This window comes from Tribolium madens, unplaced genomic scaffold (assembly GCF_015345945.1).
Source record: "Tribolium madens isolate multiple individuals breed KSU strain unplaced genomic scaffold, Tmad_KSU_1.1 Scaffold_97;HRSCAF=244;Tcas5.2_LG3a, whole genome shotgun sequence".
In the NCBI taxonomy this organism is placed as follows: domain Eukaryota; kingdom Metazoa; phylum Arthropoda; class Insecta; order Coleoptera; family Tenebrionidae; genus Tribolium; species Tribolium madens.
Genome location: NW_025401069.1, coordinates 3,592,344 through 3,608,056, shown reverse-complemented (window position 1 = coordinate 3,608,056; position 15,713 = coordinate 3,592,344). Strand labels below are relative to the sequence as shown.

Genomic DNA, 15,713 nt, shown 5'->3' with positions numbered 1-15,713 from the left:
GCAAAACTTGGTAGAAAACAAATAAGAAGTGTTATTACATTAAGGAAACTCAAATTAGTATATTAAAATGTTTATGGACTGGGGTTTTACGGTAAAGAGTTAAATTGTAAAATGACTCACATAAATTATTTTTGTGCTATACAATAATTAAATTGCTATTGAAGCGCTAGCTTTATTTGAAATACCAAAATAAAAATGGTCTCTGTGCGATATCAAAAATAATAATTTTATATCAAGGGAGAGCCGAGAGTAAAAATGTAATCAAAGCTATAAAATTGTTCTTTCCTGTGGCTTATAAATCTTTTTTTTCGCTACTAGCACATTTGTTTGACGTTTATTCAATGATAATGTAAAATAAAAAGTTAGAACGAATTTAAGTTCAATAAAAATGGATGGTTTTGAAATTGCAAAGTTGGCGCCGATTAGTCATAGTTTCGGAAGTTTAGCCATTTTGAAAATAATTTAGTTTAATTAGTAATGGTCGATTTTGGTCACATACAAAATTACAACGCTGTAGCTACGTTAGAAGTTGAAAAGTTTCTACAATAATCAGGCTGGATAGTAGGAGAGAAAAATATAAGCTAAGGTGGAGAAAATGAATTTCTTAAGCATCAAGCACGACATATAATGATGTCTACTCAAGCTAGTAGTGACAAAAAAAATTGCTAAAAATATTGGTTCAAAATTTGTATGAATATTAGGAATAACCTTGTAAACATGTATAAAGTCTAAGTGACAAATTGACTTGGGTAGGGCGTATATTATTTGCACATGCTTAAATGTGCTGGAATAATTGAAGAGACAGACGTCCTAACAATCTGTTTCGCCGACTAGAATGTACATCCGGTTGAAAAATTTTTGATTGACGATATAACTTTTAAACATAGACATTGCCTTTATCCATCTTGTGTGAGAGCCATCTGTAGAAACTCGTTTGTGTCGTGATAAGGGGTGACAGTCTAATGCATAGTTGTTGATTCACGTCTTTTTGCTGACTAGGTTTTACGTATTTTCTGTGATTTTTTTCTATATGCGTTTATTTTATTCTGTTTCAGCGTTGTTTATGATTGACAACAATCATGAATTATGGCTATGGCAAGGTTGGTGGCCCGAGAAAGAAAAGGATGAAATGGAACTGAGCGACCAGACAGGATCCGGGGCAGTTCGATGGCAAGCCGAAAGAAAAGCCGCCATGCAGACTGCTGTGAGCTATTGGCGTGAGAGTCACAGTGGCGATGAATCGGTGCCTGCTTATTTAGTTTGGGCAGGATTGGAACCTTTGGAGTTTAAGAATTTGTTTCCTTGTTGGGTAGACAGAGAGGATATTGCTGAATTAAATTTGAAAGAAGGGAGGAAGAGAAATGCGAAGCTATTGGTTGAAGACGAGTTAGCTCTCCTTTTAAGAACAACTTATCCGTTGTCCGAGTTATTGCAACGGCCTTTACCTGAAGGTGTCGATCCGACTCATCTAGAAATTTACTTGTCGGCTGAAGATTTCCAAGAATGTTTGTCTATGACTAAAGAAGAATTTCAGAAATTACCGGTGTGGAAACAAACTGCTATAAAGAAAGAAAAAGGCCTTTTTTGACCTAAACTTGCTTTGTTGTTGGACAAACTAGTCTATTTATTTGGTGGATGTTTCCGCACTACATCTATCAATTTTATTTGAAAACTCGATTTTTAATTGCGTGTTCTGACATATCAAAATTATATTTTATTTTTATGCAGTGTGAAATAAAATGCTGATGATTGCCTTTCCAAATTATATTTTTATAACTAGTAGCTTTCATACAACATTATTTTAAATTGATAAACTCCGTGTAATAAAAACTGCCAATTGTTTGATTTTTTCTGTACTTAAGTAATTTGTTTTGATGTTTTGTCATTGACAATTTTAAGTCAAATTTATAGTGTCTGTGATTAGGCTTTTGTATTCATTATGATATCGTAATATATGCTGTTATGTAAAATGTATATACATTGAAGAGGTGCCTTGTTATCTACGGAATTGAAAGCACTACTCCATTCGTGAGTTGCCAATATTTTCTAGTCTTTGTGATCTTTTATGGCACTGCGTTATTTTTTATTTGTGTTTTTTTTTATTGATTACCTAGCACCTATTTAATTATCCTCTACTAATGTTGCGTTCACATAATGTTTGTCAATATGAGCGATAATTGTACATTCATTTTTAAACGCTATGTACATTATAACTGGCTTTTGTACTAAAAGTAATACTGTGAACGTTCTGTGTTTTGTATATAACTTTTCAATTACTTAATAAATATTTTCAGAAAAATTATTTTGTTTTAAAAGAAGTAAAGTAAGAAGCAAGTGTCTCCTATTCTTATGAGGAAAGAAATCGTCAAACTGGTGTTCAGTTTTATCTAAATCCTAGTACTGAAAATATGATTCTATAGACATTAAAAATTAAATACATGCTTTGAGTGATATAACAGTTATAATAAAATTGTTAGAGAAAACGGGTTTTGAGTGAGCGTCTGGTTTTATATTTTTTACTTCAACTTTACATAAATCGAAGACGCATATATTTCTCTTAAAATTGTAATATGAAATGAAAATCAAAAGCAAACGTAGATGATTGAAATTTTTAGAAAACCAATAATGAAAAACAACATTGCGAAATGTACCTGGTTGGAGAGTGTTACAATAGGAGAATATTCCGTAAAGTTTCATTTTCATAAAATGTCGTCTCGTGAAAAAACACCTATATTAAAAATGTTTATGGAAATATTTTCATCGCCTGTGGCGGAAATTTTCATCAATCAATGTTTGTACACAATGAACGAATTTACCTTCGCTGAGAAGAAATTGATTCCTGCTTATACTACAAAAATTTTGATTTTAATTTTTTATGGGAATGTTTTCATTGTAAACACGCTATAATTTCCGATTTTTTTCAGTAATAAGCGAGAACAACATCTTTCAAAATGAGAATGCTTTAGTCATTATGTTTTTTAATTTGGTACACATATGACTTGGGAATTTGTTTCAAAACATATTTAATTACGATTTTAAGTGAATAAGTAGCATGTGGACCCTTTTGTCAGGATTTGTTTTGTCGGGTTTTTCGGTTGATTTTCCTTTCGCTTGAAAAAGCATCACGTTTTATTAGCTACGATGGTTTTCAGTGGAAACGTACGATCGTTATCGACCGTTATGTTGTTCTAATTTCGATTTCTCGCCATCTATCCGCAAAAAATACGGGACTAGATCCTGTTTACTGTATCCTACATGGGATTTCGATTTAAATTACCTTACCTTACTTTGCTTGAACTAAAACTTCATTGGAGTGTATATGCTGGATGTTTTTTTCTTATAATTAAAAAAAATAAATCCTTTTGATATGGCGTAGTAACTTGCAATGAAAATAAATTATCGTATAAAATTAACAATGGAAAATAAATGTAAACAAAATTGTTCTAAACGAGATAAATGGTAATATAATAATGATGTTATTGCAAAATATTGCATTGTGCGATGCTGTCGCCAGTTAATTGGCTAATTTCCGCAGTGAAACACCAGTTTTGTAAGAAAAACAAACTCGAGCATCGAAATAATGAGTGCACATTTTGTAGTTTGAAATAATGCCAACGGACTTTGTAGACATAACCAGTTTAATTTTCATGTCCGATTTTTATGTTGTCACAAACAATGCTATCAGGCTCAGTTGACATATTTGTGCATTCAATGTAAATATGCACAGTATATCATGCATGCGGAATTGTAAAATAAAGTTATTTGTGAAAACAGATAACTCTACCTGAAACAAGGAAGCTGTGTATTGCTAAAATTTCAAAATTTGAGTCTATTAAATCTATTTATTTATTCAAGCGTTTATGGACAAACATAAAATTTCAAATTGATACGTTATTGCAAAAAAAAGCATTACGTTATAGTTATGAATTTATTGCTAAATAAATAATGTCTCAATTATTGCCGAACCGACCACAATTGATTTTTGTTTGCTCTTCGCCCGAAATCAGAAAATTTGATTGAAACGATAAAAATTTTAACGAGACACAATAACATTTTTGCAGCGGGATGAATAAATTAGGTATTAAATTACAACGATAATTTTTTATAACTTTACACAGGGTATAACGAGGCGAATATTTTCTGTTCGTTTAAAACGAGGGTGTATTTTATATTGCTTCGAAAAAGTCTTTATTAAAGCCACTCATTTGCAGCGCTTAATTTGCTTTTTTGTATAGAAAAAATATCTGAGTAAAGTTCGCATAATTGACCACATTAATTAGTAGTGGGAAACACGTGTATTTATTTAACAAAGTATTTAGTCGTAAGTTGTATGTGTCGTAGGCTACTTGTAAATTCAGTCGTCTCATAAAACGCCTAGTCATTTTGAAAACGACAGTGCAAATTGTAAATGAATGAATAAATGCAGCGTTTTTATAATATGACGGAAAATTTTAGGCGTATTATTATAAAAAGCCTAATAAGTTTTCGTCATTAAAAAGTACGTATGGTTAATTTATAATACGACTGAAACAAACCTGCGTCACAGATTAACTTTAAAAAGTTCAATGTAAACTACCTCTTACTGTCATTATGGCTTACATTTGACAATTAAACTTTTTTTGTTGTTAAAATTTTTAATTAAACAATTTGTCTGTCTTAGGAAATTTATTAATTTATTATTAATTCAAAGTGTAATTAAATCATTGGTTTGATCTGCGCCTATACCCATTATTATGCCACAAATCAATATTTTTAAAAGTAAATAAGTCAAAATGACATAAACATGACAAGAGTAAAAAATGAGGTTTTAATGTAAAGGTTGTTTTACAGCTTACTGTATGAAAATGATAATATGTACTGTCCCAAATTTTAATTCCGCAACTGTACGATGAAACCGTTAAGAAAATTTATTTGTTTTCTTGAAATATGTTTCTTTTTTATATTCATTAAAAACGTTTGACATTTGACTTTGTTTTTTAAATAGATTATCTAACTACAATAGAAATTGGTATCTTATAAAATAATATTTTTCAGTCTTTTACAAAACGACTGAATGTAACCAGTCATTTTCTAAATGGAGAATATTTAAAAACATTTTACAATAAGACGAAAACTTATTAGGCTTTTTATAATACGCCTAAACTTTTCCGTCATATTGTAAAAACCCTACATTTATTAATTCATTTACAATTTGCCTAGTCGTTTTCAAAAAGACTAGGCGTTTTATAAAACGACTGAATTTACAATTAGCCTACGACATATGTATTAAAAAAAAACTTGGTCTAAACTTTGATTTATAATCTGTAAGACTGTCTTTTTTAATTACCTACAAAATAAATATTCTAATTCAATTCTTAAAAAGTGTGAAAATGGAAACCATATTAGTAAAAATTAGGGATAAAATTCAATGGAATTTAAATGGCAAGCAGCACAGCACAAAAAGTAGGTAGCAACTATTTACTGATTCGCAGATGCGATTCATTTCTGTCAGAAAGCTTATCTTTAAATGTTCAACCTGAAATTTTAACATTCGCCTTCTTACGAGAACTTTCCATTATCAAAAGCCAAAAGCACTAGGAACGTTATTGCTCGATCGTGCTCGATTTTCAAAATGACTTTATTTTCCACCGCTATTTCGACTTGAATACTGTAAGTGTAAATTGTTTGAAATCAGTGGTAAACAGCAGGAGACTTTTTAAAACATTTACCTATTCCATAATTTTACCTACACAATAATAATTATCGAGTTTTTGAGAATTCGCGAATCAGAGAATAAAATAATTAATGTCTGTTGAATCTTTAAAATAAGTAATATATTTGTAATAAAAATTGTTAATAAGAAACAGCAGTCTGTCTTAAAATTGTTAGTGGGTATTGGCGCATACCAATAATTTAAATGAGATCAGTTTGTTCAGATGCAATTTATTGCAAAAGCTGGAGAGCCGTCAACAAGATTTATAGTGTAGTACGGATTTGTTGGAATTTTATCTCAAAATAAATGTTGCTATATTTTCCGGAGTGTCAAAAATCAGACCCAACTTACAGTTTGGATGTTAACACATATCAGATAAAATTGAATCTTGTTTTTCAACTGTCATTTGAACAACTTTCCAATTTACCTTCTTAAAAAGTAAATTTAAAAAAACCGTTCGATGTGGTTGCGACGCATACCTTGGGTTGATACTTGATGGATTACAGTAATAAATTGAATTTATTTACTTTAGTTACTTCAGTTTTTTTAAAAAGACTTTGAATAGTATTTGGTATTAATCATCATACAGATGATTTGAAAACTGTGCTTTGTGTGTAAACTGTCAGCTAATTTGTGTAATCTATAATATGTTTCCTACTTGTATGTATATCGAAGACGTCATAAATCAGCAACTTAACATGACTTAAATCATTGTAATTACATCTAAGGTCTTACATTATTCTGTTCGAAGTCGTGAAAAAGCCGTGGTATACCAAGATTTATAGCCGACAATAGAGTCTGCGATTGGTTTCAGCGGTTGCCAAAAACATTTCTCGCTGTAAGCATTAAGACTTGCTGGGGTGGGAACAAATTGCACAGAACACATTTGACGATGATTTAACACGAACGTCTGATCTTTAAAGCTGTATAATGTTTACAGTTATTGCCTTCTTTAATCAATCTGTGCGAGAAGACCGCTGAATCTTGAGAATTAATAATTTAATTAATTAATCGCTTGAATATGTAATTTGTTGGAACCTCGAAGCTTGGGAGCTTAATGAGTTTTTAACCCTACAACCTCTATTCTAGCCCAAAGTGATAACGAACTGATGTCACGTATTCCGTCAAGGCGTTAATTGATTTTTAATTAAAACATAAATACTATCTTCTCATTCGCACCACGGCTTTTGAAGTCTACAGAGAATTTAAATCCGAACGTGGAAAAACTCACCGGATATTAAATTCTTTGAAGAAAATTCCGTTGCAAACTTTTGTATGGAACATAAATTTGATCAGGCTTATTAGCATACGTTTATGAACTTTACAATCCGTAAACGAGTTCTCTGTTCTCGGGCCAGCTTGTTTCTTACAATTGCCATTCATTGTACGAATGCAAAGCAGTTTGCTCTGCTTTCCTTTATAAAGTACCAACTTTTCCTTAACATGAGCATAAAGATGTTTATATAATGAGGATGGATCTGGCTATGCGCGGAGAGAATAAAAGACTTTTATATGTATAACTCACCTTTGTTTCTCTTTTTTCTTCTAATCCGTCTTCTGTTTATTATCGTCTTACGTAAATCGCTGTAATTGGACTTTCATTGTTCCCGTTTTCTAAACAACAATTAAATGTTCTCAACATTACAATTCTGCAAAACTAGTCTGCATTTTAACAAAAATAATGTGATTCTATCTGAAATTTTTTATAGAGGAGTTGTTAACAGTTTCAACACTTTTTTGTCGATGAAAAATAACAAGCCTACGCTTTTTTCTGCAAAAGTAGGAGTTCTTAGATGCGAATAATTTTTACAAAGCATTTTTTCGTTATGGAACTAAGTAGAAAAAATGATTTTTTAAAAAGAATAATAAGATAGGTGGTTTAAATAAAGGTTTTACGAAGTTTTCAATTAAAGTAAACTTTCATATTCTACTTGGTTGAACTTTTATACTTTTGTATGAGATCCATGAGGTCTAAAACTTTTTTATTTCAAATATACTAAAAATGTAGGAACATTTTTGTTCCTTTAATTTTTTGGAGTAGTATATTGATTTTTAAAAGACTGTAACTCATCGAAAAATAGTCGTATCTACATTAAAAAAAAACTATTTTGCAGATTTAAGTTTCTAGTTTTGAGAAATTTTAGCAAATATTTTTTCTGTGCTACGGTTATCACGCAATTCTAAGTAATAGCGCGAGAAAAAAATTCTAAATTTTCATGTTTTCGTTTTTGGTCCACGTACGTTTTTTTCATATTCTCTTTACGTCAATTTGTGGCTGAGATATCTGACTTTAAATGAAAAAGGATCCTCTTGTCTTTGATCATCGATATCTCAACAACCAATGGCCATACAGAGAATATAAGGGTAGTTTCAAAAACTGGAATAAATGTTTTAGAAGATACTCCTATGTTTTTTTGGAAAATATTTTTTTTACCTTTAAAATTGATTTAAAAAAAGAGAAAAAAGTAAATGTTTGCGTTGTTTTAGTAAATCTACCGCGTATTTACTAATATTGATGGGGCAACTAATGTTTTTAGGTGTTTTTACAGTTAAAAGTATTCCTCATAGCCTTGCTAATTTTTAAATCGATCCATCTAACCGTTTCCTCGGACCGATTGATTAAAGTTTTGCAAAAGAGTTAAAGGAACAATTGCACATATTGTTTTTGAACATTGCCTAATCTTCATCAAGATGAAAAAAACAATTTTTTTCGACTTCTTTTTGATTTTTTTTTGAAAACTTGTAAAAACATTTAAGAAACAATACTGCTTAATTTTTGAAAAAGAAATTCAAAAACATGTTTTAGTTTTTTTTTAAATTTGTAAAAAAATTCAAGAAACAATACCGATTGATTTAAAAAAAAATATATTTTTTTGATTTTTTTTTCAAATTTAACTAATGCAAACTTGTAAAAGAAAGCTGAAAAAAATAGTTTTTCTCATTTTGACAAAGATTAGACAATATTCAGAAACAATATGTACAATTGTTCCTTTAATTCTTTTGCAAAACTTTGATCAATCGGTCCGAGAAAACAGTTTGATGGATCGATATAAAAATTTGCAGCGCTGTGGATGATACTTTAAGCTGTAAAAACACCCAAAAACATTAGTCGCTCCATGAATATTAGTGAATACGCGGTAGATTTAAAACAAGACAAAAACTTTTTCAATGTTAAAGGTGAAAAAAAAAAAATCAAAAAATCATAAGAGGATCTTCTAAGACATTTATTCCAGTTTTTGACATGCCCCTTACATTCCTTGTGTGATCATTGGTTGTTGAGATATCGATGATCAAACCAAGAGGATCCTTTTTCATTTAAAGTCAGATATCTCAGCGACAAATTGACGTAAAGAAAATATGAAGAAAGCATATTAAAGGTAGACAAACTTGCTATCCGGCCTATGCATTGACTTAACTTAAAAAAATCCTCACGTCCGTAAAACAAAAACATAAAAATTTAGATTTTTTTTTTTTCATTGTATTACTTAGAATTGTATGATAACTGTAGCACAGAAAAAATATTTGCTAAAAGATCTCAAAACCAGAAGCTTAAAGCTTCAAAATGTTTTTTTTTAATCTAGGTCCGACCATTTTTCGTTGAGTTACAGTCTTTCAAAAATCACCAAAAAATTTAGGAAATGTTTTTGTTCCTTTAATTTTTTGGAGTAGTGTATATTTCATTAAAGCAAACGGCCAGTCTAACAATAATAAATTTTATGTATCAGTCTAAAACATTTCTTTGGCAAAATCGGGCCTGTCCATCTGGAGGATAATAGCAGTCTTGTCATCACTTACAATGAAACTTTGGTATTTCTGATAGGAGCTACCAATTCTGAACGCTTCCGGTGAGTTTCGGCGTGCTCTCTGATATACATACAATGCAGGTGTAAATTCGGAATAGCAACAGAGCTCTGTGCTTTAGCACTTAAAGCCGTTATTCGTGACAATACAATAGGCAACAAAGTATCGGCTCTCTGCTGCTAGTGACAGGTGGAGTGGTCCCGGAACATATTGTAATCTGGTGATCCAGTGCCTGGAGTTGCTGACGTGGCATACATACGAGAATAACACGGGTTTCCCAGGGGCGCTGCAACTTTGCACTTCGACCATTATACGCTCTACTCTTCTGGACCTCTAAAAGGTGAACGTGAAATCCGATGTGGCTTCTTTTCACGAATACAACAGTAATAGCCGAAAGGAGAACTTGGGAAAACTACTGGGATACGCCTTTTACATTTTTTATCGAGACGTTTGATGTCAAATTTAGTTTACGGGAGAGGCGTAGGAAAGTGCGAAATTGGGGGAAAAACACAATATTATTTTGCCGATACCATTCTGTCAATTTCGACTGCAGTAGGCATATTTCTCAAACAGAGTTTTTTTTTTTTTGATTTTTATTAAGAAAGAACAATTTTTATTTGTAGTAGTTTAAATGATAATTTAATTTTGGTGGATGCGCCGGGACAAAAACTAGTACTTAGTATTTTTAATAGTTTTTTAAGTAGTTATTTGTCGTAGTTATTTTGTTATAGTTTCGGGAATTAATTTGGAAGATAAATTAACGTGCGATGACGTGTCTTAAAAAAGGGGGTGTAGCCGGCTGTGTGGAAAACGTACGTCACGTTCCATCCAGATTGGTTCATCAATTCTCTTTGAAATCGACGGTTAGAGAATCTTGAACAAGTGCCGTACCTATTCAAAAGCATTAGTGAAGGAAGATTGAGTCGAGCAGGAGAAACGAATGGACATTAAGAGAAATGTTAACAGTGGGGGATGTCTAATTTTAATAATTATTTGGCTTAGAAATGAATGAACGTATTTTCCGGAAAATGTCAGATAAGACAAACATAATAAAAAAGTTTTCGCGCTTCTGATTGCATCGTCTCTTCTGAATCTGCAGACAAATTTCGAATGAGGATAATTCAAGACTGCGTGAACTGCAGAAACTCTAAAGACAGAAATTATGATTATGAAGGGTAGTCATAAAATTAATTTTATATGAATAATGAACTGCAAAGTATAATGGTGATGGAAATGGCCGCTTCATTTTGTATTACCAGCATGACAGAAATGACGACATCTCAATTTAGAGAACGGCTGAGATAAAAGCACACCATTAATTATTTGTGACGTCAGGTAATAGGAACCAGTTTTGGGGGTTCTAGAACCACATTAATGTTTGCACTCTGACAGCTTCATTTTTATTTTTATATCACATTTTGCATATTATTCAAAAAAGCATCGTTAGCAATTTTAATATTAAATACACAATTTCTTTTTGATTTTCACTCATTAAAACAGTATTTAATAATGCAAGAAAAATTAAAACTTAATTAAGGCAATACAAGAGAAAATAATTTGTATTTTAAATGGAAATGACGTGAGATTTATAAGAACAAGAGTGCCAGCATTAAAGGGCATAATTTTTTGTGTCTCGGGGAAATTAAATTTTGAACCCGCCTTCAAGTGTTGAATAGATCAAATAACGCAGTCACAGAGTCACAAGAATTGCTCCTTAGGTCAATAATTTTAATTAAATTTACCAGGAACATTTTTAGTTTTGTTATATTAGTTTAGAATGAATAATATTGTTTTCAACCCGACAATAATACAACACAGGGTGAAATTTTTTAACACTATTATATACAGGGTGTTCGGTCCAAGTCGCCCCGGCTGATAACACCTAAACTTACTTCTTTTTTTCAAAAAGTAAATATTTAAGTATTAGGTAATATTAATTCTTGGTTTTCTTAATAAATGTATCAAATTTTTCTTGCACATCCGGTGTTGCCGGAAATGCTACCAAATTTAGTTTTTCAAATAGAACACCTATGTTTTTTCCTCGAAACAATAATAATTGGAATGAAAAATACGGTAAACCACTATTTATTACATTTTGCGTAAGCCAATGCAATCAATGCCATTTTAAAAAAATGTGTGAAAAAAAATGCTTGGATATAGTTTTATTGTTGGTTTGACAAATTTAATTTGTCAGTTGATGATCGAGTTCTCTTATGAAAACTCTTGGTTTTTCTTCGACTGATAACAGAACATTCAGATTTCTATTTTCTTCTTCTTTACTAAGAACCAAAGGCTTTTTAGTTTTAAGAAGCGAACCTGTTCGTCTCATTTGTTTTTCAATTCGACTTAATATCCAACGATTTGGGTGAACTCTTTTTGGGTATTTTTCTTTGTACTGTCTTTCAGCTTCCACTCTATTTTTATTGCACTTAAAAAACACTTCAAAATGATCTACCAATTCGTCGTAATTATTATCATAGATTATTAAAAATCTCAATAAGATTTATTGACAAATTAGGCTTTGTCAAAATAACAATTAAACGGTATCCAAGCATATTGCTTTTTGCATGAACACCTTGACAAGTAAAATCCGCCTACGTTGCAAAATTTGCTAATACAATTCTAAAATTTAAATTGATTTCTGAGTGCATTATGTAGAGTAAAATGTAATAAATAGTTATTTACCGTATTTTTCATGCCAATTATTATTGTTTCGAGCAAAAGACATAGATGTTCCATTTCAAAAACTAAATTTGGTAGCATTTCCGGCTACACCGGATGTGCCAAAAAAAATTGATGCATTTACTAAGAAAGCCAGGAATGAATAGTATTATTTGAAAACTAGGTTTTTGAAAAAAAAAATAAAATTTAGGTGTTATTGGCTGGGGCGACTTGGACCGAACACCCTGTATACCCGGTCAAATTGATCGTGATTTTATTAAACGTATTATCAAAAATTTATCACTTACTTCTGCATGTTTCATGTTTGTAACGAATAGGTAGGTTTTGTAATGATGAAAGGATGTTAGACCATGATATACTCGTACATTTGAAAACTCATTTTCTGTTAAAAAATATGTATATATAAATATAACTAATTTATTACTAATTAGTTTTCTTAAAAATGTATTATGTAGTATGATGTGTTCAATTCAGTTTTTAAAAAAAATTGTCTGTGACTGGAAAACGATGACATGCTTGTTTATTATTTATTTATGTAGTTCTTCACTCTGTTTTAACTGTTTTCAGATAATAATTAGTTATTTTATAATCTAGAATCGCGAGGTGCTAAATCTTGGCTGTTTAATGACTGTGACAATTAAAAATGTTCTGTTTCTGATGTCACAGAGATTTGTATTGCCTTTTAAACTTGCATAATTGTAGTAATGCGTGAAAAATTTCTTCAGTAATTCGCTGGTACCACTTTTTTTCCAGTAGACAGTCAATTGAATTTACACCAAGTCTGTTTACATAATTGAAAATAAATTGAATTTCCAACTAGCAATTCGATTTAAGGTGCTTTGTAAACTTTTAATGAAAAAATAATGAAGAAAAGGAGCATCGTATGAGATATTCAAGGTGAAGTTAAAGCGAAACAGATCTATCAGCATGTAAAGTTTCTGAACGGGATTTAACGATTTAAGCAAGCAAACTTTACAAGCCTTGAGGCAGCAGATTACACCTGCAGTCCCAGGACTGCCGTTATCACAATTCACAATTTAAACAACTTTATTATTAAACTCACCCCTCAGTCAACAGCGGTGTTTATTTAAATTTATCATTAAGTAATGGGTACACCCACTTGTGAGTTCGAACGTGTTACATAATTATAGATACATATTTGTATAATTTCTGTTTACTTTAATTTACGTTTTGGTGTCTGATTAAAATAAATAATAGTTTATATCTATTCTCATAAGCGATTATTTAAACTAGAGAAGTGATACGATCTAAAAATCCGGCAAATGTAATTTGCGAATAAAAATATTGGTAGAACGCAACGATGGATAAAATGATTAATAACAGGGGTCCGGCAGGGAGAGACCACAGATTCTTGTTTCTGTTTTAGTAATTAAAACAAATGACTGCATCGCGGGGACCGTCCGCTGTCGCTTCGGGACCGGAATCCGGAAAGGCTGCTCTGAATCGGGATATTCGGATTAATGTTCCTCATATGTAACAGTTTTGCAATTACAACTTTGTGCAGAAATGCTTGTGGGCTTGGATCTTTTGCAACTATTACAAAGTTTCTTTAAATAAGATAAAGCTGAAACTTACTTATCCCCTAGACAAATTTAAAAACATTTAAAGAGTCGTTGTTTAAAAGAAAAAGTGCGAAAGCTGTCAAAATAAGCTTCTTTATTAAAGAGAAACACAGAGATGAACTGTGCAGAAATATAGCGTAAAAGTAATTGTAAGTATTTTTCCAGAGAAATGGTCAATATAATTATCGATAATTTTTAAACTATTTGGTTCATAGACACGTTTGACTAAATACTACGACATTTGCCACTGTCTAACTAACTGTTTAATGTTCGTTGGAAGGTATTTACATGACCATTGCTTTGACAGCACTATTTGAGTAAAAGTGGCCAAACTTCCAGACGAATGGATCGGTTCAAAGGCTTGAATGTTCGCTTTGCTGTCTGACCTCTCAGCAACTATTTCATCATTGCACATGATGCAATTTACGTATTTATTGACTAGCCTTGTGTTGGAAACGGCGTAAAGAACCTATCCGCTTCGTTAACGCTTCTTTTTTTTTGACATATTCATTCAACATATCCATTAAAGAGCAAGAGTCTTTAGAAGGAGCGAGCTTATTTTTCACAGATATTAAAGCTTACTCTCGATGACATTTCTAGTGTGAACTTTCAGACGGAAACAGCTCATTTATTTACTATGTGAGGTTTAGAAGTTTTTCTCGGCAAGTTGTGGTTTAGCAGCTCCAGATGCAGTGCTTTCAGGACGTCCTAATTTTTTAAACTCGTAAATTTCAATTTATCACAAAAGCTCTCATAACCCCGTTTGTTGGAAAATCGTATACTTAATCGTAAAACTTTCAATAAATTGTTGTTTAAAAACAGTAACTACTTTATTTTAGGAGAGTCCAAAAACAAATCTGATCCAGGGTGCATTTGCCGAAGTACTATTTGTGAGCTGAAAGCTTTTACCTAGATTTAGTAAATACAATGTTATGGCAGAATTCGCGGTTCTAGTGCCTCTTTAAAAGCTACATTGTTTTCATTTTGTAACAAATTATTTCATTTTCAGATCTGATCTTTTGCTTATTTATTAGACCTTTGTAATAAGGTCAAATGCAAAAAGATTTGAAATTTTATGTAAGATAAAAAATTTGAAGTTATGTACATACCTAACTACATAGGTTTTTCAGATTTGCTTGAATACCACAAATGTACACATTTTTTTCAATTAAAACTACCCGTTTTGTTCTGATAGGAATTCTAGTAGCCTAATTTAAAAGATTTTTGAGTATAGATAAAAAACATATACTTTTGTTTTGTGAATTTCCTTTTTGTAATACTTTTACTAATAACAAACGGGCCAATGCGTTTCCAAAACGGTAATGTGTTTTCACTTATCGCACCTTCTCTTTTATTTTTATATCATCTGTGAAATTTTGCTAACGATGAGAAATTTAATTAATGCTTTTTAATCATTTCGGAACAGCCGCCTCCAAGTTGAGAAAAGGGAGAAAATGTTAGCATAATTGCATATCAAGCTAAATCGTTATATACATACCTATATTGTAACTTGGTTGTTTAATATCGCATATTTAATTGATAGATTTACATACTTTGCTGAAACAGGTTCGTATATTGATCTTTTGTTCCCTAGATGGTCATTTAATTATTTCGCTTTCAAATGGGCGATTGGATTCAAGAGGTTTATGTGTTTTCGAAATTAATAAAAGGCCGATTTTTAACTTAACTTAACTTTTATGGTAAAAGTTTTATTGATATTAGATATGTTAGATATTTTTTTAATAGGCTTTTGTTTATAGTTGCCTTTAGAGTTGCCGCTTTGAATATGTAATTACAACCAAACTGTTAACTAGTTTGAACTAGATACTTAATTTAATTACTGATACCTATTATATAGTTAAATTCTATTTTATGTATGCTTTACCTCACTTAAATTACAATTTTAGAGCTGGCGTAGCCTTCTCTTGAACATTGACTTGGTAAAATGATGGTAG

At 31.2% G+C, this 15,713-nt stretch overlaps 1 protein-coding gene across 7 annotated transcripts in view; it reads left to right on the top strand.

Moving 5' to 3' along the window:
- LOC123015087 (supervillin) overlaps positions 1 to 2,299 on the top strand; it is a 43,716-nt gene extending 41,417 nt beyond the window's left edge. For all 7 annotated transcript variants that reach the window (XM_044414551.1, XM_044414549.1, XM_044414552.1 and 4 more), the window contains one exon: positions 1,056 to 2,299. In XM_044414551.1, the coding sequence (XP_044270486.1) occupies positions 1,056 to 1,588 (533 nt within the window). In that variant the 3' untranslated portion in view covers positions 1,589 to 2,299. The remainder of the gene's footprint in view (positions 1 to 1,055) is intronic.
- The last annotated feature ends 13,414 nt before the right edge of the window (positions 2,300 to 15,713 follow it).